Below are 27,540 nucleotides of genomic sequence, written 5' to 3' on the forward strand. Positions count from 1 at the left end.
TCACCAGGTGGGGAGCCTGGAGACCGTCACCAGGTGGGGAGCCTGGAGACCGTCACCAGGTGGGGAGCCTGGACGGTCCTGGGCTCTCCTCATTCCTTGCGCATCTCTTGAGGATGGTCCTTCATCATCTGATGTCAGTGCCTTGGAAGCTATTATTTCGTAGCTTTTTGTCCTGGATGCTTAGTTGTTTCAGGCTGTGGGATAAATCTGGGCCCCGCTCCTCCACCTTGACCAGGACTCTGATTAGCTAATGCTGCTCTCATGATGTGGGTTAGTGCTCCCAATTATGAGGGGAGTCCCAGTGTCACCCCCATTTTGTCACTGAGAAAACCAGGACACAGAGGAGTTAAGTGACTTGGCCAGGGTGATGCAGAGCCTGGAGACCAGCCCCGTGTTACACCGCGCTTCCTCTCACACAGCTGCCCAGGCCGGAAGCTTCGGGGTCCCCAGGACTCCTCCCAGTCACCCCCTCCCCTCCCCTTCTCTCCAGCCCCACCCTCTCCTGTCACCTGATGCCTACAACAGCCTCTGGACAGCCCCTCCCACCCACCCTGCAGCCACAGAGGCGTTCTTAAAAAGCAGAACTGACCCAGGTACCGTCCTGGTCAGCACCCTTCCATGCCTTCCCCCTGGCTTCATTTATTCATTCATCACTCAGCTGAGAGTTACCAAGTACCTGCTATGAGCCACCGTTCTGGGCGCCAGGATACAGCACGGAGCAAAACAGATGGAGCCCCTGTCCTCGGCGACTCAAATTCCTGGAAGGACGAGCCTCACCGGGTGAAGGGCAGCCACGGTAGGGAGGGGGTTATTTCGGATAGATGGTCAGAGAAGGTCTCTGAGGAGGAGACATTTGAGCAGAGACCTGCATGGAACGAGGACAAGAGCCCATGAGACAGGTGCATCCCAGGCAGAGAGAACAGGCAGTGCAAAGGCCCTGAGGCTGCAGTGGGCCTGGTGTGAGCAGGGGAGAGAGGCAGGAAACGTGGTCCAAGAGGGGCTGCGCGGGGCTGGTGGGCCTTGTGGGTGCAGCAATGCCATGATGTCGTGTTTTATTTTAAGTGACACAGGCCCACGGGGATGTTTGAGAAGAGGATGGAGAGAGCTATAGCCTAAAGCCTCTGTGTGGAGAGCAGGCGGCGGGGGGTGGGAGTGGGGGTGGGGACTCAGGCAGCAGCCCAGGCTTGAGGGGAGGGGCCTGGAAAAGGAGGAGGCGTGGGAAGCGGTCGGACTCCGGGTGGAGTTGGAGGATCTGCTGACAGATCGGGTGTGAAGTGAGAACAACGGAGGGGCCCCGGGGGACTAGGGGGTTTGGGGTCCGAGCAGCTGAAAGGGTGTAAGTGCCATTCCCTGGGGTGGCGGCGCTGCAGGAGGTGCATCGGGAACTGGGTTTCCTGCACACCAGTGTTCCCTGCGCTGCGCCTGCAGGGACCGAGGCCGGCCGGCAGTCATGGAGCAGGGCCAGGGCAGGGCCGGGGCTACCAATCTGGATGTTGTCCAGAGGTGTGGAGAGCTGGGGAAGGTCACCTTGGGAGCGGTTGTGTACCAGAGAGGGAGTGTGAGGCCTGGACCCCTGGGCCCTGGACACTTAGAGGTCAGGAGACGGGGAGGAGGCCGCACAGGAAGCCGGGAAGGAAGGACCTGTCCGGCAGCTTCAGCATCAGCTAAGGGCTCTGGCGCTCTGCCCCCTAAGTGTGCCCTGCGGACCGGCAGCGCCAGCACCACCCAGCGCTTGTTAAAACGTGTTCCAGGGCCCCTGCAGACCGGCAGCGCCAGCACCACCCAGCGCTTGTTAAAACGTGTTCCGGGGCTTCCCTGGTGGCACAGGGGTTGAGGGTCCGCCTGCCGATGCAGGGGACGCGGGTTCGTGCCCCGGTCCGGGAAGATCCCACGTGCCGCGGAGCGGCTGGGCCCGTGAGCCGTGGCCGCTGAGCCTGCGCGTCCGGAGCCTGTGCTCCGCAACGGGAGAGGCCACAACAGTGAGAGGCCCGTGTACCGCAAAACAAAAACAAAAACAAAAACGTGTTCCGTCTCAGCAACCCCACACCACTGGTCAGAGCTGCTTCACCAGCTTCCCGGGCGACTGGATGCTCATCCAAACATGAGGACGGCCGATGTAGGAGTCGTTTCAGGGAGGAAGGGCCCCCGAGCTGCAGCAGGCGCACCACGTGAGGACCAGGGCTCCGTGAAGGCTGAGCCAGGCGCAGACGGAACGTGCTGCGCAGCCAGGCCCCTGCTGACCTCCCGCCGCGCCCCGTCCTCGTGCTTCCTCCTCCTCGTGCGCTCTGGCTCCTCAGTCCACCTCACGCTGCCTGCCCCCAGGCCTTTGCATGTGCTGTTTCCTCTGTCGATGCTCTATCCTGTCATTCCCTTCTCATCCTTCAGGTCCCGGCACCGGGGTCACTCTCTAGGAGCCACCTCTCCCAGCTGCCCACCCCCCGCCAACGAGCACCCGGAATGCTCCCTCCGTACGCCCCATCTGTGTCCCCCAACGAGACTGAAAACTCCACAAAGGCAGGGACCCAGAACAGAATCCAGGATGCAGCAGGAGCTCAGGGAACTATTGCGTTGAATTGTTGATAAATTATAAATGCCAGGTGCCTAGTTTGGACAGCGAGTGCTATTAAATCCCAAAGAAGGAGTCGTATCCAGGGGCTGGGGGTCAGGAAAGGTTCTCTCAAGGAGCGTGCAGACTGATGGCTGGGGATTTCATAAGCAGAGGTGGAAGGGAGTTCAGGGTCCCATGGAATGGCACCAGCAAAGGCCCAGAGGCAAGACAATGCAAAGTTTGTGGTCTTAAGGCCCCGGGAACAAACACCTTAGCCAGACCCGTTTAAGGGAGCGTTGCAGGGATAGCCAACCAGCCTGGAAAGGCAAATCAGGGACAAGTGCAGCAGGCCTGGAACACCAGATGTTTGGGGCCTGGACCAGGAGAGTCACGCTCAGAGCTTCGTTCCAGAGGGATGCTGGCTGCACTGCTGGGGTGCTCTGCAGGGAGAGCCGTGGCCCGAATGTGCTGACCTGAAGGGAGACAAAGCTCAGCACAGTCTATATGGAACGGGCGCATTTTGTTTAAAAAAAAAAAAAATCAAAATACAAAGGCGAGGAGGTCAGCGGGGGCTCCGTTGAGGCTACCAGCGTCTCCAGACCAGGCTCTGGGCAGGGGTGTGCATCCAGGCTGCCCGGAAGTCCCGCGGAGGAGGCAGGGGCCCTGGCCCCGTTCACTGCTGTGCCCACCACGCGGCACACCCCGCACTCCATAAATGCTTGTGGAAAAGAGGGAGGAGGGGAAGGAGGTTGGGAGACTGGCATTAACATCCTGCTCTAAAGATAAAGACTCTGATGCCCATGGCCACCCTGGCACGAGGGAGGAGAGCCTGGATTCACACCCAAGTCTTTCTGACTCGCAGATAGACCAGGGCTGGAAGAGAGAGCCAGCACCGCCAGGCATGAGCCCGGGCTGCATCGGAGCCAAGCCTCTGGGTGGCAGGAATCCCTCAGGGGCTGCAGTGAAGGTTCTGCAAGAGAACGTATATAACAAACCACGGCTGCTCAGATGAGATGGTTGAGGGTGGCCTGAGCCAGGGGATGGCAGAGGGCATGACTGAAGTGGCCAATTCTGGGCTCCAGAGCTCGCCAGGAAAGTCCCCAGCAGGATTGGCAGGAACTTGGCTGCAACATCCTGTCTGGACTGCTGAGCGGGGCGAGCCAGAGATGGGGGCGTCTGCCCCCTGCGAGCTGCACTGCGGCAAGGTGCATCCCGCTGTTGCCTCCACTGCCACCGGGTACAACCGCACGGGGCTCTGAGGACTCGTGCAGGCTATGGGGTGAACCCCGAGTCAGGTCCCTCAGCCCCTGTGAGGATCCTCGGGACAGATCCGCCTGCCAGCACTGCATCCATAGATGTCTGTGTTCCCAACTCAGCCTGAGCTGCACATCGGAGACACCTGGACCCCCGAGGGTCTCACGTCCTTAGCCTGGGCTGGGCTGGGGGGCATGGTTGGGGGGCGATCCTGATGGGCTGCCTGAGGCTAAGGCACAGCTCGCTGGGCCACTCCCAGAGTTTCTGACTCGGTGGGTCTGGGCGGGACCGGACTCTGCATTTCATCAAGTCCCCGGGTGTCACTGGGGATGCTCTGAGCAAAGAAATCATAGGCCTGGAGCAGCTCAGGCCAGTGATTGTGGGCGAGGCTGCAGGGTGAAGAGAGAAGCCAAGAGTGGGCAGAGGCAGGTCCTGAGGCCGGAGAGGGAGGTATTTATGCTCTAATAGGGAAATCACGCCCCACACACCCGGCACTACTAACTGCTCCCTAGCGCTGAAGTCTGCGCTGACCGTGACCTCTGTCCTGAACTGCACTCACCACCATGTGCCTCTGTTCCCCGGAGCGCAGGGCTGCTGCCGAGTCTCCCCACCCCCTCCAGGTCCTAGAGTGGGACTGGCTGTTGGTGATTGACTGGGTGCTCGTCCAATCGCTGTGAGATGCCAGAGGCAGCAGGCATTGCTGAAAAAGCCTCCTGACCCCCAGCCTGGCCCCAGGTTCTGCCTGTCACCGACCTTGCAGGTGACAGTATCTCCTTGAGCCTCAGTTTCCCCATCTGTAAAATGGGGTTAATAACTCTGACTCCTAGGGCGATACTGAGGCTTAAAGGGAGTGATGTGCACGTTCTCTGCAGAGCACCGCCAGTGCAGGCACTGTCCCCATCCAGCTTTCACAGATGGTAAACCCAGTGGGGTTTTTCCCATGTCACATTGCAGGCATGGAGCGGGGACAGATTTGGTTGGGGTCCCCTGGGCTCACAGGCTCAGCATCCCTCCTCCCCTCACCCTTCTTGCATGAGCCCTTCACAGCCAACTTGATCTTCCTCCTGTAAATTCATCAATGGCTCCAACGGCCCCCTCCCCCTCCCCCAGTGCTTAGCCCCCAGGGGTTCTGCTTTGGCCAGTGACTCAATCCACAGGCGTATATAGAGCTCCTGCTGTTTACCGGGGTCTGTGCAGCAAGGTGAGGCTGTGCCCTGCGGGGACTGGCAGGAAAGCGGTTGAGGGTGAAACCGCAAGGGATGGAGAGGGCAGCCCGGTGCACAGAGGAGAGAGCAGGCTTCCCGCAGAAGGGGAGGCCTGAGCACAGCCGTTAGGATCAGAAGGCATCGGCCACCTGGAAGGAAGTGGGCATAGTCCCAGGGGCACCCCAAGCCAAGGGACCGTGGGGCAGGCACAGGCCTGAGGCCAGCGTGCACCTCCGCGATGCAGTCCCATCCTCAAGCAGAGGTGGGGCATCTGGGCTGGTCCTGGTGGGCGTGGGCTTTATTCAGGGCCAACTGGGAGCCACTGCTGGTCCATACTTGCTTTGGGGGGCCCATCCTTTGGGACAGTAGTTCTCCAAGCGTGGTCCCTGGTCCAGCAGCCTCAGCATCCCCTGGGAACTGTCGAGATGAGCATTCTCAGCCCACCTGGACCTCTGAGCAGAAACTTCCAGGGGAATCCCCACTGTCCAGAGCCCCCGCCCCCCCCCCGCCTGCCCCGGGGAAGCTGGTGCAGCCCAGGTGAGAATCTCCAATTTGATGGGGGCCCCGGAGGGGGCTGGCACTGGCTGGGGGGCCGGCCTGGCCCAGGCTCTGGCAGGGAGGCAGGCGGGAACAGGACAGGATGAAGCACTGAGGCCATGGTGTTGTCTCAGCCACGGTTACTGACCGCAACACACAGCCAGGGGGACAGCGCCCTGAGGTTAGGCCTGGGGGTCTCCCCAACCCAGAATGGTACTGCTCCGTTGGCCCTTCGGCACCCAGGGGCCCCTGGCAGAGAGAGGAGTTCTCGGAAGTTGAGGTCAGCACCGGCACGTAACAGACAACAGCTTTGTCAAAGGAACGGGCAGGGAAGTGGCCAGGACAGGCAGTGGGAGTGGGTGGGAAGCCCCCATGTAAGTGGGATGGCTGATTCACTTGGATGCCTTAGTGGTCTGGCGGGGTGGGGGCACGTTACTGTCATCCCCTCAGGCCTGGGCAGTGGCCAGCGCCCTGTGGACACAAGAAAGCCCCCCGGCAGGCAGGCCCTCCTACGGTGGAGCCATGGTCAGGCCTGGCCCCGAAAGCCCGCTCTCCCATGCTTGGGGCAGCCGCGTGGCCGAGGGGTCAGGAGCCCAGCCTGCGCTGGCAGGTGGCCCTTGAATCGCCTGGGACCGGGGCGTCCCTGGTGAGTCCCTGAGCCTCTGTTTGCCCCCCTGGGTCTGGTTGAGTCGTGAGGGTTTCATGGACGTCAAGGCTGAGCCGCAGGGATGGGCAGAGGCCAAATGGGGTCCTGCCTGTGCTTCCTCCCTCCTGCCCCTCCAGACGCAGAGTCCCCCAACCCCCAACCCCCGGCGCCTGTTTCTTCGCCGGCGCTGAGAGTGACCGTGAGGGCGAAGTGAAACACCCAGGGGAGAGCCCTTGCCCAGCGGCCGGACATGGTCTGTGCTTAATGAGCAGTGCTCTGATGGTCCCAGGAAGCCCTGGCCTGGAGCCCCCTCCTGTGCGCCCGCCAAGCTCCGAGCTGGTACCAGGGGCCGTGCCCAGTTCTTGGAAGAGGAAGTTAGAAAAGAAAAAAACGGCGAAAAAAAGTTACGTCAAGGAGCAGAAAGGGTTTTGCAAACCCGGCTTCTCCACGTGGTTATTTTAAGGGAGAGAAAAAGCCCGCGGCATCTGCAGCTGAGCTGGGGCTCCCTCGGGGTCTCCAACCCGCCCTCCCGTAAAGATCCCACCACAGCTCAGAAAGTTCCGGAATGGTGCATGCCAGCTGCCTTCCTTCTGACGGGTACCCCAACGCGGGCCTGGCCCGCAGCACGCACTACCTGCCCAGGGCACGCTGCGGGCAGGCAGCGCGGGAGGTGGGGGCCACAGACGCAAGGCCCCCGTGCCTCCCCTTCCCGCGTTCAGGGGGCCTGTTCAGCGCAGGCTTGTTGCCAAACGGACCCCGACTCAGTTCACATCTGCCCGCATTTTGCAGCCACTGCTGTGTCCTTGCGCTCTATTGCCCCCTGGTGGCAGGAGGACCGCAGAACTGGCGCCAGCCAGGTTCCTGCCTTCACGGGGCTTCCAGTCGGGCAGCGGGGCGAGGAGGCAGGTGCACCCCTGCCCCTGACACCCGTAGGCAAGCTGGAGCGGGGTGGGAGAAGGAGGGAGAAGACAAGACGCTCACTTTGGGAGGCGCACCCAGGTTCACCCCCTGGTCCCCACGCCTAATCGTGGGAGCCACGTGCAACTCTCTGCCCGTTTCCTTGTCAGTAAAATGGGGTCATGGTGACCCTGCTCAGGCTCTCCTAGGGATTAAAGACGTTGGTCAAGGGTGCTGTGCCCTGCCTGGCACAGAGGAGGTGCTCAGGACGGGACGATGCGCTTGTTGCTGTTGTGAGGCACTGGGGAGCCACGCAAGGTGTTAGAGGGAGGCGGTGACCAGTCCAGACTTGGGTTCAGGAACCCCCGTGGTGCAGCATGGGCAGGAGGGCGGGGCAGGAACCCCAGGTCCTGGGATACCCCGGCAGCCTCTGTTCCGTGCTGGGGTCAACAGCTGGAGGGCCGGCCGGAGAGATGGGCGTGAACCGTGAGCTTCTCCACAGCCGTGTGTACTACTTCAGACCACGAGGAGGGTGGACAGGAGAGGTCTGGGAGCTGCTGAGCTCAACGTCCGGCAGCGGGGGGCCTCGCCCTCCTCCCACCCCTCCCCTCCTCCCGCCACCACCTTGGGACCCAGGGAGGCGGTCCAGGGTCGCTAGCCTGTGCCCAGCTCTCGCTCTGTGGCAGAGGTCGGGGTGACCCTGGGCAAGGCTCCCTCTCTGGGGCACAGCTGCCCGTCTGCACGGCGAAGGGGCAGAGACATGCTCGCGGACTTCCGCACCACCGGCCACGCCCCCACGGAGCTGGGGGATCCAACTTCGTGTGACCACACACCCCCGTGCACCCCGAGTTTCTGCCCATCTGGATGAGCAGGGCGGGGGATCCGGGCCATACAGCAGCAGCCACAACTGAGGGTTTAATTTTGGAGCCGGTTCCAAGGGCCTGCCTCACGAAAGGCCCCTCTGGGCCGGGCCTCCCCCCCAGGATGACCAGGGCCCTCCCAGGTGCCACCCGCTGCCCCAGAGGACCAGGGAGGCCCCGGGCGGCTTTGGCACAGCTTCTGATGGAGGCCAGGAGGGGTTCCTCCTGCTACTCCCTGGGGACCGTGCCAGAGGGGGCAGGAAGGCCACCCAGCTGGAGGTGCCCGGAGCCCCCGGCCCACCCAGGTGGGGCAAAGCCCTGCTCCCTCCAGTTTCCTGGCCACGGCCCAGCCACCAGGCCCTGGGGTCTGCCCTGGATCCTCCCCTCCTGGACCACAGAGCTGCAAGCTCCTTTCCTCAGCTCCAGCCATATCCACGGTGGGCCGGGCAGGTCCACAAAGATGGGGTGCCCATCCAGTCGGGTTTTCTGCTTACTCGGTGGGTTGACTCACTCCTCCAGCCTCAGTGCACCCCTAGAAAACGTGAGTGGGGTAATCGAGCAAAGAGATGCGTCTGAGCCCTGCTTCCCACGTGGCCTGGGAGAGTGGGTGTGTCCCACCCTCCACCCTGGGGCGGCCACAGGGAGATATGAGATCAATGCACTGACGCTGTTCTCATTAACCCTGATGTTGCTGAACTGAGGCCCAGAGAAAGGAGGGACCTGCCGTTCCCCATCACACCCCCAGCCTTCCTCCCCGCCCCCCGAGAGCTCTGCCAGGGTCCCACTAGGAAATTCCGGTTCACCCTTCAAGAGCTCAAGGACCCCGGCAGGTCATTCATTCCCAGTCGGCGCTGAGTCCCTACCGTGGGCCCTGCTCTGGACTGGGCTTCAGGAACAGAGCAGTGGACCCCAGGTAGGGCCCTGCTCTCACATTGTTCATCCCAAGGGGCTCTTCAGCAGGGCTATGGGGAGAGCTTCTGGAATTCTGTGAACCCCAGAAATGGCTGGCAAAATGGCACAGCCCCTGTGCTCTTTCTGGGGGTCCTCGAGGAGTCCAGACCACAAAGCCGGCCGGCCAGAGGCAACCACAACATTTCCTAAACATTAGCAACCCAGCCCACCTGGCAGCGCCAAGCCCTCTGCTGCAGGCGTCCTCTGGCCTTGGAACCCTAGGCGGGCACACGCCTGGCTTACTGGGTCCCCCGCACCTGGTTGGCCCGAGCGCTCTCAGGGCTGAGCTGATCCGGGCTGAAGATGGAGCTTGGCGGGAGGACACTCCAGGTGGTGTTGGGAGCTGCCTCTCCGGGCCCCAGGCCCCGACTCCGCCACCCCACCCCCAGCCAGGCTCTGGATAACATCTCCGAGGCCAGCCCCAGCGATGCGGAGCACTTCGCCGTCTACTTATTACCAAACGCAGGAATCTGGGAGCCCGCGGAGCGTGAAATTAGGACCAAATGTGGAGGAGGTCTAGACAGGAACTCCGGGCCACTCCCGCTCGAGGACGACGGGGCCCTTGGGCTCCCAGGTAGCAGGAGCGCTCTGGTAACCAGACAGACGTTTGTGGAGGAAAAGCATGCCGGCTCTCCATAAGCCTCGACGAGGCACCGGGATGCGGAAAGGCCTGGCAGCGAGGCGGCAAACCTGGGTCCCAAGCCCAGCTCTGACCTCTGCTGCCCCAGGCTTGGTCTCCCTGTCTGGAAATGAACGGCACCATCTTCGCCCGGTTGGAAGGGCTGCTTGTGAAGCAAGCAGATCCCAGGGCCCCACGCAGACCCACTGAGGCCTGGGCCTCTGCATATTTCCCGGCTTCCCGTCCCTGGAGGGTTTAGGAGTCGCTGGGCTGGTTGAGCCTGAGGCCCGGCCAGTGTGGAGGGTGCAGGGCTGGGCTTCTCCTTGGCTCCTAGAAGGGGCGCCGGGCATCTCAGGTGAACAGGCGAAGGGGTGGGGGGTGCTGGAGGGGCGTAAGACAGGCAGACTGAGGAGACTCAATCCTTGGTCCGCAAGGCAGAGAGGGGTGGGATGGAGCAACAGGAACAGAGGAGAGTCTGAAACAGTGCAGGACACGTGGTCCAGATGGCAGCCATGCGGGGGTCCTCTGCCAGGGGAGGGGCTCCGTGAGGGCAAGGGGGAGGCAGGTGGGCCGGCGTCTGCCCCACTGCCAGGTGTTTCCTGCCCCCCACCCCACTGGATCTCCTCGCCGCAGGAGGCAACCGGAGCTCGTAAAGCAGCGGCTCCCCGTGAGATGCAGGGCTCTCGGAAGGGGCCGTGGCCCGCCCAGCCCCGCTCCACAGACTCTGGGGCCGGGGGTGCCCAGGGAGGCCCCATCTCACAGCCTGTCCCTGTAAAAATCGGGGGCGGGGACAGGGAAGCAAAGCCGTTTATAAAGCTTTAAAACCGTTTATGGTCCCGGGGGGCAGATTAACAATTCAGCTCAATCCTCGCCAACTCGTCTTGGCTGGCTGTGCGTGGAGACTTGGGGCGGGGGCTGGGGCCAGGGAGCTGGAGGAGGGACGGCGGCGGCAGCCTCCACCAGGCTGGCACTGGGCCTGCCGGCACCTCGCTGCCCCTCTCCTTCCTCTCCCGGCCCAACCCGGCCCGGCCCATCAGATGGCCATCCTTCCAGGACGGCTCAGAAGCCTTCTCCTCCAGGAAGCCCCCCACGGTTTCCCTGACGCGATACTGTCCCCTGAGCCCCAAAGCCCTCCGTTGGTCTCTGGGCACTCGGCGTAGCCATTCCCGGGACACAGGTGTCCAGGGGACACTGGATCAGCCCGGTTTCCCTCTAAGCTCCCAGGCAAGTTTATCGGAGTGTTTGCAGTCCTTCCCCTTCTCTGCCCCCCTGCGGGATGCCATCCTGATCTATTGCTTGGACCAGCAGCTGGCATTATTTTCACATTCGTGATTCTGAAACTTTGTCATGCATCTCAGTTATCCGGACCCCTCACAGGCAGGGCTGGTTAAAGATACAGACCTAGGTCCTTCAAGTCCAGAGCTGGCAGGACTTGGTTTTCTAAATCCTCCCATACCCATATTACAGAGAAGGAAACTGAGGCCCACCCAGAGAGTGGCCTGAGACCCAGGGTTACCAGCAAGTGTATGACAGGACACTCCCCCTCCAGCCCACCCTCGAGGGCAGGACCAGGGCCCCTCAGGCCTGGTTACCTCAGTGTCCAGCTGGGCAGCGTCCCCAGGCACAGGAAGGAGGTCTGAGAGGTGACAGCTCAGCGAGGGCAGCAAGGTGTGGGACTTGGGGAAAGGGTCCTCTGGCCGCTGTTCTTCCACTGACTTGCTGTGTGAGGTCACGAATGTCTCCCCCGCAACGGTCACCACCCCTGCACTGGCCTCAGCTTCCCCCTACACCCCCCATTAAACAGACGGGGGGGGACGTAGTCCCTCCCAGCACTGGCACTTCAAGGTTCTGTGAGTTGCATTAAAGAAGTCCAGGAAGGCTTCTTGGAGGAGAAGGCATGTTCTGAGCACTGATGGCAGGGGAAGGCCTGGAGAGGCAGAGGGAAGAGCATCCCTGGGGTGGGGCACAGTAAGGGCATAGGGGTGGCTGGAGGGTGGGGTGAGGGAGGCCATGTCACACTCTCAGGGGCAGTTCGGAGTTGACCGTGGACTGATGTCAGGCTGGGACCTAAGCGAAGCTGCCAGTGGTGTGCGTGCACGTCTGCTGCCCGGGCCTGGTCCCGGGAGCGGCGCCCGGCTCGGGCGTTGCTGCCCGTCGGCGTGCGTGTATCTGCAGAGTGAGGCTGAGACGCTCCAGCTGGAAGGGGCAAGAGCGTTGGAGCTGTGCCTGCTGACAGTCCTGGGCGCCCGGCCGGTGCCGGGGTCCTTCCCATCGCGCCGCCAGGCTGCCTGTGGCTGGAGGCCCCCCACCCAGAGCCGGGCAGAGCGAGGGGCCATCTGTGTCTCAGACCCGGGGAGAGGCTCCGTGGCCACGCCCTCAGGGACCTAATAGAGGGTTGAGAGGCAGAGAGGGAGACATAGTAACAATAGGAAAGTGAGCACAGCACACCTGCCGCAGGGTGGAATCCTCCATGTTCTTCCATTTTACAGAGGAGGAAACTGAGGCACAGAGAAATGGAGGTATTCGAAGCCCCACGCTTGCAGCTAACTGGGGGCAGAGCCAGGCTGGCTCCCAGGGGTCCGTCCGGCTGGGGTGTTGGGGGCGCTGAGTTTAACTCCCGCACTTTGACCTCCTCCTTGACCTTTCCCAAGCCCAGTGAGTTCCCTCATCCATGAAGTAGGGCCATAATGATCTTTTTGGGGGTACAAATGGCAGAACAACACTCAAGGTAGATGTGTTCACGGCAAGAGTCACTCTGCGGATCTCAGGGAGGGAAATGGAATCCCGTGAATTGGGACCACAGCCTGGCTCTCTCTGGGCACCTGTGTCCTTCCTCTCTTCCCGCCTGGACCAACTCCCCTGCCTCCACACACATGCCGCCCTGGCTGCAGCCTGAGTGCCCATGTCTCTACCCAAGGTCAAGGGACCAGCAGGGACTGGCCAGTCTCCAGGTCCTGGTTCCACTTCCCTGGAGAGAGAAGAGGGCTGGCCCAGCTTGGGGGGGCTGGTGCCTTTCCATCCCAGCCCCAGCAAGCTGTGGCCGGCGGAGCGGCAGGGAGTACGGAGGCTGCTGAAGCCCTCTGGGCCTGGGAGGCCCTGGATGTCCCGTGGCAGGCGGTGGGTCACACGTGGCTTTCAGCTGCGATGGGCCCATTAGCCAGAACGACACACGTGGATCAGTGGCCCTGAATGGGGGGCTGGGCTTTGGCTGGATCACCAGGAGTGACGGTGGCCTTCTCTGAACCTCGGTCTTTTCATCTGCAGATTTGGGGCCCCAGTGCCTGCTCTGCCCTCCCACAGCTGCCGCAAAGACCAGGGAGCGCTGTCAGGGGTCCACTCTACTGCCCGCTTTCCGGCCACTCCAGGGTCAGGCTGAGACAAGCCGGGGTGTCCCTGTGAGCCCCCAGGAGGGAAGGGTTTGGGGGCGTGGGGCGCAGCGCTCCGCCAGCAGCTGCGTGCTTTGCTTTGCCTCACCTCTGTGAAGAGCGTGAAACGCATCTGGACAGCAGGGCTGGCCCTGCCCAGCGTCCCCCGCTCGTTGCTTCCTCTGCACACCCAGCTCCCTGGATCCGGCCCCGGTCGGCCTGCACCTTTGGCAGGGCTGGTGGGCCAGCTGGCCTCAGCCACCCTGGGGGCTGAGGAAGGTCGGAGCTGCCCGGCAGGGCGCCCAGAAATGCAGGGGTCCCTGGGGCTGCTGCTCTGTCTGTGTGGCCTGCACTGTGTCTTCCTGACCGGGCCCTATTGGTCCAGCTGTCTGGATCTGCCTGCCTGCACCTCTGTCTGTCTGAATTTGGAGCTGTCTGTGAGTCTGGGTCTCGTTGTCTCGTCGCTTTGGGCCTGTCTGGATCTACCTTTCAGTCCATCTCTCTGTCTGCTCAGGGTCTGGGTTCCCATCCCAGCTGTGCCTCTGACACAAGACGCTCCCCACCCCCCCTTGTGAGCACACGTCCACGTCCTCCTCCACCTATAGACCAGCGTCCCCGGCGTCCCTGCCCGGCCACTCCCTGCCAGGCCACTTGACCCTGCAGACGAGCCTGTGGGGAACCACTGAGCAGCCAGCCTCACCAGGCGGGGCACAGCCTCCCTCACTCCTGACCCACCGACCGCCCAGACCCCCTGAGTCTCCCAACGAAAACCCCGTCTGTCAGTTCTCACACATTCCTGGAAGAGAACAAATCGGCCCAAATTCCATCAAGTCTTTGGCAAAGCGTATCAACAGCTTTAGAAACGTGCACAGCACAGAGCGCTTCACGGCACGTTCCTGTAATTGCAAGACGTGGGAGGTAACGCAGATCCCGGCCCGCAGGGCCTGACTGAGTGAGTGGGGCCCCTTCACACAGCGGGGCGAGCTCTAGGGGCCCCTGGGGATAATCCCGCCCCTAGGGAAACGTGGTGTATCTGGGGAGAGACTACTGGGTGAAAAGGGAAGGTATGGAGGGTGCAGCTAGAATGCCACTTTCGCTTAGGAGGAGAAGGAAATCTATATTTGCTTATATTTTTAGAGAGAAGCAATGGAAGGATAAACCCAGAACTAAGTGAAATGGTTACTTCTGGTTAGAGTAGGGTGGGCGGTGGCTCGGGGGAGGGGGGGCTGGGCGTGCAAGACCTCTCTGAATGCACCTGGTTTTACGCTTTTGACTTTGGAACCAAATGTTTTCTACAATTAGAAAGCAAAGCTAAATCAGTTTTTTTAAAGAAAGTAAAAACTAACTAGAATAAATGAACCTGAATATCGAGGTGGTGGAAAGAAAACCGTACTAAGAATTATTTCAAGTGACTTTGAAACAATCTTTCTACTACACATCCCTAAGGGGCCAAGAACAAAAAAAATAACAGATATCAAATTCCATTCAGTAGACTTGTTAGTAAAAACATCGGTAACGCTACTTTTAAATTATTATATATGATGGGAAAAAGCAAATAATGAAGTGCATGTTATTAGGAAATAAAATTTGCACTGTAAAAGTCACATAGACATCACGTTTTAACATGTAAAAACCCTTTCATCTCTAATTTTAAATGGAAATATCAGTATAAACTCAGGTTCATTTTTCTGTTCCTTAAAAAAAAAAGTCTTTCCGAGCTCTGGCCACCGGAAAAACCTGGAAACCCAGGAGCAGCTAGCACCCCTAGTGCCCAGACTGTGTTCTCTAGAACCACTTCCCAGCAAGAGAACCAGGGTGTCCCAGGAGATAAGCTGGGACATCTTATGCCTAAAAGCAACATGCCACCAAGGGTTAGCGGGGTCCCACCAAAATGACACCGGAGTCAACCTGGAGGTGCTTCCAAACCCACGGTCCCAGTGGGATCATCTGAACATCAAAAAGAATAATGACTGCAGTGGCTTAAAACACATCAGATGTATATACAAGTCAGTGAGATCACAATGATACTGTAAAGCAACCACGAACCTCATGGGGCACCAACTTATTCTGAAAATTGAAAAAGTTACGATCTGAGTGTCTACGCCTTTCCTCTGCAGACTGTCTTTTAATATTACCGGATAGGTAATGGGGAAGGTTCTTTAGAGAAGAACCAGAGCTGATACACGCAGAAGAAATGATAGCATCTGAAAAGTCGCTATTTGCAGCTCCTAATGAAATAACAGACGTAGGCTATGATTTCCAGTGGCTGCTGAAAGGGTGAGGTGGAAGGCTGATGGGGAATTTTACGGTGGGAGGATTGGGCTGACGGCAGCTGAACCCACCGGCAAGTCTCAACATCACGACAAGGACAGCGTGGGGCCCTGAAAGTGAAGCGATAGGAAGCCAGTTTAGAGGGCAAAACTGTGTTGGAGGGACATATGAAATGGTGCTGGGAGAAATGCAGCCAGTTCTAGTACATGGAAAATTCTGTAAGATAAATGACCCAGTTTCTTCTATAAACAGCGTGGGGTGGGGAGGGGCGAGAGTGGATGGGGACTCTTCTACAGTCAAAAGAGGCAAACTGGATCCTGATTTGAGCAAAACCAACTGTAAAAAGACACTGTGGAGATGACTGGAGGCTTTTGAAAGGTCCTCACCTGTCAGATTCCGCACTGAAGTATTTATGAGTAAACTAATACACTCTGGGATTTCTTTAGGGAACTCAATCGCCCGTGCCATGCTATTCCCCTGGCGGAAAAAAAAAAAAAAAAAGGTAGGGGGTGGAAATTGAGGCAGGATGTGCTCAGCGGCAACTGGTACCTCAGAGCTGTTAACCGTCCAGGGATACGGCAAGCCGGCTATTAAAGCCTGGTCCCTTGGAATGGGCCGCAGTGAGAATATTTACGGCACGAGCATCAGCAAATGGCACAGGTCAGGGTGCTTTCACTCCAAGAGCGAGTTTATCAGCACCCGGCCAGACAGCGCTCACAAGAGCACCGCTGGTGACCACATTGTGCATCCTCTCTACTTTGTGTGTGTTTGAAATTTTCCACAGTAGTTTACGAGGGGCACATCCTTAGGCCTAGAAATCCCACTTCTGAGAACTTATCCTGGACAGGTAATTGAAGTCGGTCCTGCAATTCAAGTGGCTTCCGTTTTTAGCTACGCAAACATGTATGGAAATGTTGGCTTAAGATTTATTTTTTAATGTCAACAGCCTAAACCCCAAAAAGGAGTTTGGTTTTCAGTTTCGAAACATGAGAAAGTTCTGGAAGTCGGTTGCAAGCAAAGCGAATATACTTAACACTACTGACTTGTACACTTAAAAATGGTCAAGATGGTAAATTTTATGTCGTGTATTTTACTGGTGATTTGAAGTTTTAAAAAAAGGGATCAGTTATGTTATAAAATGGAATATGGTTCGAAATTATGTTACAGAAGAAAATTTAATGGTAAGGAAAAATAAGGATGAGCTGGTAAAGTGACAAAGCAGGTTACAAAACCATACGTTCAGCCCGACTGCATTTGGGTGAATTTTTAAATGCGTGAGCTTGTCACCCAGGCTGAAAGCGTGCTAGGCTGAGCGCTCACATACGTGCTCAAGAAACCTACAGGGAACCCCGAGAGCAAGGGGGTGTGCTGTTAGCATCATCTCCTACAGATGTGGAAACTGCTGGCAGAGGCAGAGGCAGAGGGGGATGTCCCACCTGACCCTCAGGCCCAGCCGCTGCCTCCTGCATGCAGTCGGGTTTTTTGTTTTCCCTTTCGGAGCGCTTCCTCAACCTCCTAACCTAGAACAGCTTCCTTCTGCAACGAGCTGACAACGTGGTGAAGCTGGTGCTGTGCATTGCAGGCTGTTGATGGAGAAGGGGGCGGATGACAGCCGGAACTGTGGTCATCACCGGGGGCATCTTGGCGACTGTGATTCTGCTCTGCATCATCGCGGTTCTGTGCTACTGCCGGCTCCAGGTACTCCGGGAGCTGGTGGGGTGGGGTGGGGGGGGAGGGAAGCCTGGAGGGGGCCCTGCAGAGGGAGGGAGCCAGGGCCCAGGAAGGCGGAAGAGTCAGGTCTCCAAGAAGGTGCAAGGCAGACGGCACCCCCGGACTCCACCTGTGAGGGCTCGGTGATGACGGCTCCCCAGACTCCCTGCGAGGTGAGTCCGCTGAGGCTCAGAGAGGGTAAGGGGCTTTGCAGATGTCACACAGCTGCCAAGCGGGGAGCAGGGGTGAGCCCTTGGGCGGTGCTACTCCACCACCTGTGCACTCCCTGCCCCACCCACACTCTAGGGCTGTCCTAGGTCCCCCGCGTCTTTCTTCCTGAGAGAGGACAGGAAGCCACGTGCATAGGGCAAGGCAGCACGGCTTGGTGCCCTGGAACTAGATTGGGACCAGACTGCCTGGGCTCGAATCCCAGCTCTGCTGCTTTCAGGCTGCCTGCACCCCCTGTGCCTCAGTTTCCCCACCTGCAAAATGGAGTTGGCCATTGCACCTGCCCCCAGTTGCCGTGGGCTGAAACGAGCGAATCCCTCACTTAGGGATCCCGGGAGTCCGGGGTGCCTGGATTACGAGCTCCCGTGAGTGGTGGTGACAGGGACGCGGGTGTCTGAGCTGGGTGCCGCACACGTGCAGCGAGGGGAGCCGGGGAGCCGGCGGTCACAGTGGCCCTCTGCCCGCAGTACTACTGCTGCAAGAAGGAGGAGTCCGAGGAAGACGAGGAGGAGCCCGACTTCGCCGTGCACTCGCACCTGCCCCCACCGCACTCGCACCGCAGCCTCGTGCTGACCAACGGGCCGGCGCTCCACCCGGCCGCCGCCGCCTCCTTCAGCCAGAAGTCCCCGCAGGCCCGCGCCCTCTGCCGCAGCTGCTCCCACTACGAGCCGCCCACCTTCTTCCTGCAGGAGGACGAGGGCGTGCGCAACGGCGGGGAGCGCGTCGCCCACAAGAGCGTCAGCCGGGAGGACGTGGCGCTGCCGCCCGGGAGCTTCGGGGCCCTGCAGGCCCTCAACCCCAGCCGCCTCTCGGCCATGCGGGAGGCCTTCTCCCGGAGCCGCAGTATCAGCACCGACGTCTGAGGGCGGCCCCGGCCGCCGACAGGCCCTGAGACCACGGTGGGGGCCCACAGCGTCCCAGCCTGGCCCTGGGCCGGGACCCAGGCTCCGTCCAGCTCGCCTCACAACCGCGTCCTCACGGGGGCCCGTTGGGGAGCTCCGGGGCTCGCTGCGGTGGTCAGACCCAGTGAAAGTAGTGTGGCCGCCCTGGGTGGTGGCCCCCGGGACCTGGGTCCGGAAGGGAGGCGGGCATGATGCGGGCGCAGGTGTGCGGTAGCATCCGGGTGGCAGGCTGCAGGGTGAGGTAGGGCTCCGGAGCATAGACGCCAGGCTGCTGCTACCAATGCTGCCGTTAGGGAGGGGGCCGTGGAAGGTGGCCTCCGTCTCAGCCCCAGCAAGTCGGCATCTCTGGCTTCACCGCCTGGCCGTGTCCCTCCCTCCCTGGGCCTCAGTCTACCTACTTGTTCAAAGAAGGGGTGGTAGCCGCGATGCTAGGGGCCCTGCAGCACAAGCCTCGCCTGGCGACTTGGGGACCAGGCACCCCGTCCCAGAACAGGGCCTCCCCCCACCCCTCCCACACACACCCTGGCTCTAAGCGCCAGGAGGCTGAGACACTGGTTGATTGAGCTGGGCCCCCAGCTGGGCAGATCTCCCTAGAAGGGGGAGCTCCCTTGGGATGCACAGCCCCGACTGGCTTTTTGGTGAAAATGGAGTGGGGAGGAGGCCATGTGCTGCTCCCCCCGCGTCGGAAGTGTCCACACTAAAATACCCAGTCCGGTCCTCAGCCCCGATGTGGTAGGGCAGACGCAGCCATGGACCAGGGGCTAAATGACCCACTGACTCCCTGTGAGACCTGGGACGGGCCCTCCCACTCCTGGGCCTCAGCCCCCCCACTCCTAGGCCTCAGCCCCCCCGGAGCCCTCCTGCTTTCATGACCCGGGGCATAGACCCCTGACCTCTGCCACCTGCCCAGTTTCTCAGGAGGACCTGGGAGCAAGGCCCCAGGCTGCCCTTTCCCTGCTCCGGCCCCGTGCGCACGCTCCCAGCAGGGCTAGGGGCTCCCCCGCCGTCCAGCTCGAGAAATGCCCCAAACCCAGGGGCACCGCCCGCGGGGCACGCAGCCCCGTCCACGCAGAGGCACCGTTTCCTCTCGGCAGCATGGCCCCCAGAGTCCCCTGCCCTCTCCCGGGCTCTCTCTGCCTCTGGGCCCAGCCATAGAGCCAGCCCCACCCTGGTAGGGCAGCCCCGTCTGCCCAGGAAGACGGACCAGGCTCCCCAGCTAAGCCACCTTCCTAACAGACAAACCTTCGGGGCACGTGGCTATCCCCGAGCTGTGGGCAGCCTGAGCACCACACTTCTGCTCTTTCTCCAAAGTGCTGCTGAGCTGTGACTCCGGACATGAGCAGAGTTAGGAAGGCTTACTATTTTTGGCATCGTCGATTTCCCCACCCCACCCCCACCTTCTTCCTTTCTCCTGCCTCAGTTTGGACTTGCTAATGAAATTCATCCCCAACCTTCCCCTTCCTTTGTCAAAGCCCATGAGTTTGTTTCTGATGCATTAGCTTGGCGGGGTGGGCGGGGGTGGGGAGGGGGGTGAGGGTCAGGAGGTGGCACTTCCTGCGGCTGTTCTGTTTGGTTTCCTATTTCCTTTTCTGGTCTCTGGCCTCTGTGTAGATTCCTAGATCCATTTGACATCAACACGCACCCATCCATCCGAACTCCCTCGGCTCCACCATGGGGACCTGCGGGGAGCTGCCTGCTCTCTGACAGATTCGAGAGCCAATAAAACTCCTGACACCATGTGCTGTCTTTGGTCTGCCTGACATTCCAGGCCAGCCCAGACCCCTCTCTGGCACTTCCTGGGTGGGGCCGTATCCAGCCCAGCACCGGGCAGAGTTGGCCTTCCTCTCCCGTCCAGCCCCAGGGGTCAAGGCACTGCCCAAAGGCGCCTGGCCGCAGCCATGTTTGGTTTAGATTTTCCCGGGGTGGATGTGTCAGTCTTCCATAATTGGAAGCCACTGGCTTAAAGCCTGAGCTCCTGGAGGGTGGGTGGGGGGTGACAGGCTGAGCCACCTGGGGCAAGTGACTGACCTCTCTGGGCCCGGGTCTTAGCATCAACACAATGAGTGACAATGATACCGACTCCACGGGGCTCTTAGGGTTAAAGAGGCAGTGCTGGTAACGCACTGGGCACAGACCTTGGCGTACAGGATGTGCACAAAAAGTGCTGGTGGAAAGGAGGATGGGGGAGGAAGGTCAAAGGAGAGAAAAGATGGGGGTGGGGGGAAATGACAGGGCACAACGGTGCGGTGTGTCAGGGAGCCCCAGACCCTGCAGTGCGGCCACCCACCTCTGCCGGAACTGAGCCGCTGACCTTGAGGGAGCTCACCCCACAGGCCCCAGCGAACCTGGAGAGCCACTCACCCACCTGCAGCCCCCTGATGCCATCCTAAACACTGTGGTGGACCCCGCTCTGGTCCCAGTTTGGGGACAGGCTGGCCCTGCATCCCGGGGAAGCAGTCAGGTAGCCCCTCGCCTCCCTGCCCCCTGTCCCCAAAGACCCTCCCTGCAGCATCCTTGGCCCTGTGCCATCTCGCTGTCCCTCGGCGGGTGGACACCCCCATTGTCCCTTCTCCGCTGCAGCCAAACCAAGGTGCTTTCAGCATCCTCCCTGGAAGTTTTCCGTTTCTACACTCCACCCGTCCCCCCCACACCCCGCTTTCATCTGGAAGAACTCCCGCGGCTGGACCAGCCTAAATATCACCTCCCCCAGGAAGCCCTCCTGTGTCCTGGCACCCACAAGTCTAGATTAAGTAGCCCTTCTAAGAGGCCCAGAAACAGTAGTGATGGCTATTTCCTGAGCACTCCATGTGGGCCCACACCACGCCTCCCACCCTGCCTGCCTCACCTCTTCCTCCCGTGGTTCGGGTGAGGGAGTTCCCTTGGGCTCCGCTGTCCCCCAAGCCCCACAGCAGTTGGGAGGTGCGAGATTGGCTCGGTTCTGACTCCAGCGCCCGAGTCCTGATGCCCCTGAGACCCCTCCCCGCAGGCCACCCACTCTTTTTGTCACCTTCTGTCCACTCTCCCGTCATGTCCTCAGGGAGACGCTGCAGCCCGGCCCCCAGCCTCACCTGGTCCCAGACCTGAGGCCGCAGCAGATCCTTCCGAATGGGCAAGCTAGACAGCGACCCCAGCTCCTGAAGCCTCACGGCCACCCCACCCTGCCTGGCAGACCCCGGAGACCCCATGATGCCGCCATAAATAGGACCACTTTATTAACATACAGAGAGTACTGACGGACGACAGCACAGCCATGGTGCCATGAGAAAAATGCCTCTTCCCAGGTGTAAAGTGCGGTGGGTCCCTCCGTGCCAAGAGCTTCATATCAGGGAGGCGAGCGATGCTACGTCGTGAGATTAAAATTCCTCCGGAAAGAGTCACCTAGACAGCATCAGGATCCCAGGCGCCCCGTCTCCCTGGCTGCCCATCCCCCTCTCCTCACCCCCACAGCCCTGGAGGGATAGAGGATGTTCCCAGGCCCCCCCGGTGGGAGCCACAAACGCGCCAGTCCTCCCGGCTCTGTCCTGGGAGGGCCTACGGGCATGCTCGGGGGTTGGGGGGCAGGGGAGGGGCTCTCCTGCCCAGGGAGAGAGCAGGGGCTCAGTGTCACGTCTTCACAGCCGGGGCGCCCTGCAGGGAGGGTGTCCGTGGAGGGGCTGCTGCGGCCCCAGGGATGGGGTGCTCGGTCTCTGAGGAGCGGCTGCCGGGCCTAGGAGTGGGGGGGCCGGCAGGAGCGACAGCATGCCTTGCTGTAGTACCAGTGGCCGCAGAGGTTCACCTTGATGGCCAGGGCGCAGTTGGTGCCCGGCTGGTCCTGGCAGCTGTCGTCTGGGGAAGGGACACGGCGGGGGGCGCAGGGCATCAGGAGGCGGTCAGGGGTGACGACAGGACCCCCGCCTGCCCCACCCCACCGCCTCCTCTCCTTGAGTTCTACCTCTCTGCCACTGCTTCCCTGCCTCCGTCCCACTCCAGGGATGTCACAGACCCCACCGAGTGATGTGAACGGTGCACAGGGAAGGGTAATGCCCAGGGCCCAGGATTTGGAAGAGCCACTGATCTCACCCCTGGAGGCCTGAACATCCCCGGGAGGCCCACAGGTGCCCCCTCCACTCAGTAGGTCCAAAGCAGAGCTCATCACCTGGCCCTGGTGCCCCCTCGGAGCCTAGTACCCTCATGCATCCTCCAGGTGCCCGAGCAAAGACACTGCTTCAGCCCCTCGCCTCCCGGCTCCTGCGTGCCCAGCTCGAGCGTGCTCTGGCTGAGTCTTCCTGGATCCCTGGTCCCCTGCCCCACAGCTGCCCTCCCATCTTCTGAAGCCGGATACTCTCTCCAAAGTGCAGGTCTTGGCATGACTCCTGGGGACCCCAAGCTCCAGTCAGCTCTCACCTGCCGCCCTTCCCACCCTCACCTCCCAGCCTGGGCTCAGCCACTCCAGGAGGAAGCTTCACTCCCCGACATGCATTGGTCCCTGTAGCCGCTAGGCCCTCCCGGTCACCCTGACCGATGCCTGCTCATCCCGCAGGCCCTGGCTCAGCCCAGCCTCTGCTCTCCCGGGAAAGCCCCTGCCCCGCCCTCAGCCTCTTCCCCCTCACCTGGGGGCTCCGTGGGGCAAGGCTGCAGGTCACAGGCCTGTCTGCCAACGGGCTTCACCAGTGGGTCGCAGCCTCGGACGATGTCGGTCCCTTGGTAGCACTTCACGTCTCGCATCCGCACTCCCACCCCGCAGGTCTTGGTGCACTGATCGGGGAGAGATGGCATGGCCAAAGCCCCCACCGGCGGGGCGAGGGCTCTGGCCAGAGGTGGGGGGATCCCACCCCTGTCACCCGGTTGCCGAGTCTCACCCGACACGGGACACATGGAAGGGCGCTGGCTGGCAGCCAGGAGACGCTAATACTCGTCCCCCCTCCCCCGGGGCTGCTGAGTTTCCCCGTCTGCACCGTGAGGGTGTGGCCGTCTCCTCTCTCAACTATCCCACCCCCACCCCCCGGCCTGGTGGGTCCTTCGGCTCTAGCTTTCCTGGGTCCTGTGCTACCGAATGCTCAGGACACACAGGGCCACAGCCCAGGGAGAGTGCTTGTTTCCCACTCCAATAACAAGCTGTGTTTGTAGTGGACCAATTAAATGTATCTTCCAAAGCCACTGCCTCACCGGCTCCCAGAGACCAGATGTTCCCCTTGGAAAACCCCGCTGAGCTACCCAAAACACCAGGGCCATCTGCTGACCCCAGTTACCCCGCCGTCCTCCTGCCAAGATCCTACAGGCGGTGGCTCCCTCTGGCTGCCCCTGATGTGGGTGACCCCACGTCACCCAGGCACGTCTGGGACCCGAGCCCTCGGTCTCCTGAGTGGGGTCTGGGGTGGGAGGCCCTGGCCCTGGGCCCACCCTCTGGTTCTGTTTGCAGAGGCACAGGGAGGGCTGCCTGCCCAATGCCCGCTCCCAGCCTGGGGGGGGGGGGGCTGGCCCAGTCTGGAGGCACCAAGCACAGACAACAGTCAGCCTTGGATGGGTGCCCTGAGGAACCTCTGGCTGTCCCTCGGCCCCAGAGAGAACACAGCTCTGCACCTGAGTAGATGGGACAGCTGGGAGGATGCACTCTTTCCAAGCCCCTATCCCAGGAAGGGGCAGCCACAGGGGGAGCAGACATCACCCCAACCAGGGACAAAATGACAGAGGTCCACATCCCCACGGGCCGCTCACCCCTTGCCCACCACCATCATCAGGGCAACACAGGGGCGCCCCTCCCCCAACGCTCCCAGGCTCCTGTGCAAAGACCACTGTGGGCCTCCCTACTTGCGCCCTCCTGGGAGCTACAGCACCACCAAGTGCAGAGGGGACTTGGGGCACAGGACTGGTGATGCTGCTATAAGGAGACATCAAGGAGACGGTATGAATCAGTAAAAACCCAAGTCTAGACATAGCCGCCCCTGTGCTGTAAGAAAGGCTTGAAGGATGCTAACGAGCCCCCAGGTGCCCTGGGATCCCGCCGGGAGGCCTCCACAGGAAAGGAAAGGGGCCAGGAGAGAAAAAGCAGAAGTTAAAGGACCCCCTTTGCTCGGCCAGGGAACTGGGGCGGGGTGGGGTCTGCGGACCAGGGCTGCTCTCCCGGCTCAGCCCAGCCCCACGCGCCTCAGGGCCCGCCCTGCCCTGCTCTCGTTAGGATGGGCCGGTTCAGGGCCTCCCTTCACTCTGCACATCTCTCGGCCCTCCCAGAGCACATCTCTCGGCCCGTCCAATGTCTGCTCACGCCCCAGGAGCTGGGGGTCAGCTCTCTCTCTGAACTTGGGTTTATTCCCCCGTGGGATGGGAAGAGGAGCCCCCTCCCGGGGTGCTGTTGGGCGGAGGAAAGGAGCCCGTCTGGCAAAGTGCTGGGACCGGCCCACCCACAGGGGCCTCAGGGCCTGGGAGGTGAGGGTTCTGCTCCCGGCTGTAGAGAGCAGAGAGATCTCGACTCCAAGCCACCCACCAGCCTGAGGCCGAGGAGCCCGCAGGGCCGTGGAGGGGCCAGGCCTGTGTCAGGGCAGCGGCGGCCATTCCTCTGGCTTCCCTCTGCCCACAGTGCACATGTCCTGCCATCCCCTCTGCCTCTCCAATCCTGTGTCCCTCCTGCCTTGACTCTGGCTCCCAGGACCGAGGCCATATCTGAGTCAGCCCCACACAGTCCCGGTACCCACCTGGGATCTGTCTGCCCCGTGTTGGGTGTCAGGCACACGTGCTGTCAAATGCACGACTGAAAGGCTACAGTGCAAGGCCGGAAGTGACCTGGGCCCAAAAAAGGCCCAGGACGAGCATGGCAGGGATCCCAGAGGTGAGATCCGAGAGGACTTCCTGGAGGAGGTGGCTCTTGCACCAGCTGACTTGGTAGCACTGACAATCTTTCCAGGGATGAAAAGCCCTGACGGAGGCTGAGAGGGGGACATGAGGGGCACTTGGGGCGGGAGAGGAGGTACTTTGGCAGGACCAGAACTCAGGCCTGGCCTCAGGTGACCTCAGCGGGGGGGGCCAGCCAGGTGCTTACCTCAGACCAGGGGCTGGTGTACCACTTGAAGCAGGGCCTCTCGAAGCACGTGCTCTCCTCCGGGGGCTTCTTGGCCAGGCCGCACTCGGGGCCATTGCGCGTCTGCGGCTTCCCGTTGGCCAGCTCCATGCACAGTACCAGCCTCTTTTTCACGCCTCGGCCACAGGTGGTGTTGCACTGAGGCAGGGTGACAGACGGGGCCGGGTCAGGGGTCAAGGGCCAGAGGCCAGGAGGACCAGAACACAGAGCCCAGAGCCAGGCCAGTGGTAATGTCTCGGTCAATAGCAAGTGGGTGAAAACGCTTAGATCAATGGCAAGTTGGCTGAGAACTCTCCGGTCGATAACCACGTGGCCCCAGACAGATCTGATGACAAGCAATTTAGCATGAAACCATCTGTTGTGAAACAAAATGGTTAACGGCAATTTGACTTCAGTTGATTTAGCTCAAAGTGATCTGCCTGAAACAAGTAGTTGAAAGCAGTGTGGTTGAGAACAATTCGTCTGAAATTGTAAGTTGGTGACCTTGGCAGGTCTAGGGGTCGTGAGAACAAAGGGATGTACAGGGCCCACGAGCCAAGAGCAAGTACAGCAGAAGGGCCCCCAACCCTGGGTTTCCATCTTTCGGGAACATGGGGTCATGGGAACTATACCAGCCCTGCATGCCTCGTTGAACATTTGCTATTTGGATTTGGGAAGTTTTAAGAGGTTTTCTTACTTTTTTGTTTTTTTCTGTTTCAAATTGATGTTTAGTGAATTGTGTCGTCCTAATTTCCAATTAGTTCCTCGTTTGACCAGTCCGTCATTCTGGCCGCCTGGCTCTCGGCCAAATGCTCTCCCAGGCGGAGGGGGCCCTGCCACCCGGCTCGGGCTCGGGGCACTCACCCGTTCCCAGTCCTGGGCCAGCCAGTGGGCGGGGCAGTTCTTGTCCCCGCAGGGGTGGATGGCCAGAGGCTTGGTCTCCATCTGGCACTGAGACTCGGGCACCACCCGTCCGTCGCTGGTCTTGCAGTACACATGTCTGATCATGCGGCCCTGCCCGCAGCTTCCACTGCACTGCAAGGGGACACCCGGGGTTAGAGGCAGAGCCCCCTCCCAGGTCCCCCAGACATCATTCCCAAGAGAGAAGAACAGCTGGGGGGAGGGGGAGGGGTTGCCATGGTAACCATGTTTTAAATAACAGTTTCTGTTCTAATTACAGAAAGATTGCATGCTCATTGAAAAACACACAGAGAAAAGCACGGCTAAGACACCTGAAAAGCTCATCTGTACACCCCGCACTCAGAGGGGACCCCAGTGAGTATCTGAATGTCTCATCCAGGCAAGAGGCAAGAGAGACAGACACACAGACAGACAGGGAGCTTATAAAAGGGCATCAGGATGTGACCACTTGTTTTGGGATAAAGGTTTTGATTCCTCGTAATCGCACGGGGACACCCTCTGAGCGCCGCCCCCCACTGCCCGCCCGCCCTCACCGGCCCCCAGTCGGAGACTGTCCACTGGCGGTCGCAAGGAGGGCCCGTGCAGTCCTTCTCCCCCACAGGCCTGGTGTTGGGGTCACACAGTGTCTCATCCTCCGAGCAGCGGATGTCCCTGGTCACCACGCTGCGTTCCCCACACTTGGCCGTGCACTGCGGGGAAGCCGGGGTGAGGGCGGGGCCGCAGCTGCCCGAGCTGCGGCGCAAGGGCCCTGCGCCAGGCCCCCAGCACCCCAACCCCCCGACACCCCCACCTCCCAGCCTGGCCCGGCCCGCTCTGCGCATGCACACCTCTGACCACTCAGACATCTCCCACTGCGGCCCGCAGGCCGGGTTCCGGCACGTCTTGCGCTCCTCGGGCCGCACGGCTTCGGCCGCCTCGCACAGGTCACTGTACACGGAGCTGTCGAAGCCGGGCGAGAGCATCTTCCAGCAGCGCACGATGCGGAACTGGTAGCCCTCGCCGCAGGTGCGCGAGCACTCGCTCCAGCTGCTAGTCTCCCACCTGCCTCGGGACGGGCACGGCCTTCAGCGACCCCCACCCTCCTCCCGCTGGCCGGGACCCCACGGTCCAGCTCCTCCTTCCCTCGTGGGGTCCAAATCCACCACGGGCTGTCAGACAGGAAGCTGGCCAGGCCCCACAGGGAAGCTGTTGCCGTGACGACCCCCGCCTCCCCCGCTGTAGGAAACACCTGGGTAGGGTGGTGAGTGGGCACCCGAGCCTGCACTTGGCTGGCTTGCCCAGGAGCCCTTGTAGCCTCCACCTGCTCTCACCTCCAGACCAACTCCAGCCACTTCAGGGAAACAAAGTCCCAGCCTTGTTGCTTTGCTGACGCTGTTCCCTCCTCCCAGAGTGCCTTCCCCTCCTGCCACTGCCGCCCTTCTTCCTCCAACTGGGGATCCTGCCTCAGTGTCCTGGAGCCCCGAGCCCCACCATGGGGGCTCTCTCTGAGGGGAAGAGCAGACCCCCCATGGCTGACCACTCAGCTTCTCACAAAGGAGAAAACGCACAGGGAGCAGAGGCCCCGGGATGGAGCAGAGGCCCCGGGATGGAGCAGAG

At 61.0% G+C, this 27,540-nt stretch overlaps 2 protein-coding genes across 11 annotated transcripts in view; one reads left to right on the top strand and one right to left on the bottom strand.

The window, feature by feature from the left end:
* The first annotated feature begins 718 nt into the window (after positions 1-718).
* On the top strand, positions 719-19,473 carry FAM163B (family with sequence similarity 163 member B). Its single transcript, XM_029202507.1, has 3 exons — positions 719-796; positions 16,736-16,851; positions 17,559-19,473. The coding sequence occupies exons 2-3, from the start codon at positions 16,759-16,761 to the stop codon at positions 17,952-17,954; spliced, it is 489 nt and encodes a 162-aa protein (XP_029058340.1). The 5' UTR covers positions 719-796; positions 16,736-16,758; the 3' UTR covers positions 17,955-19,473.
* A 1,713-nt stretch (positions 19,474-21,186) lies between these two features.
* The window catches only part of ADAMTSL2 (ADAMTS like 2), a 34,203-nt gene continuing 27,849 nt past the window's right edge, over positions 21,187-27,540 (bottom strand). For 9 of the 10 annotated variants that reach the window (XM_029202493.1, XM_029202487.1, XM_029202485.1 and 6 more), the window contains 6 exons: positions 26,772-26,985; positions 26,478-26,633; positions 25,888-26,058; positions 25,006-25,182; positions 22,583-22,727; positions 21,187-21,818 (listed from right to left, as the gene is read on the bottom strand). In XM_029202493.1, coding sequence (XP_029058326.1) covers positions 21,700-21,818; positions 22,583-22,727; positions 25,006-25,182; positions 25,888-26,058; positions 26,478-26,633; positions 26,772-26,985 — 982 coding nt within the window. In that variant the 3' untranslated portion in view covers positions 21,187-21,699. The remainder of the gene's footprint in view (positions 21,819-22,582; positions 22,728-25,005; positions 25,183-25,887; positions 26,059-26,477; positions 26,634-26,771; positions 26,986-27,540) is intronic. The other variant, XM_029202486.1, reaches the window with a different exon arrangement.

Source organism: Monodon monoceros, unplaced genomic scaffold (assembly GCF_005190385.1).
Source record: "Monodon monoceros isolate NGI ecotype Baffin Bay Population unplaced genomic scaffold, NGI_Narwhal_1 Super_Scaffold_5, whole genome shotgun sequence".
NCBI lineage: Eukaryota > Metazoa > Chordata > Mammalia > Artiodactyla > Monodontidae > Monodon > Monodon monoceros.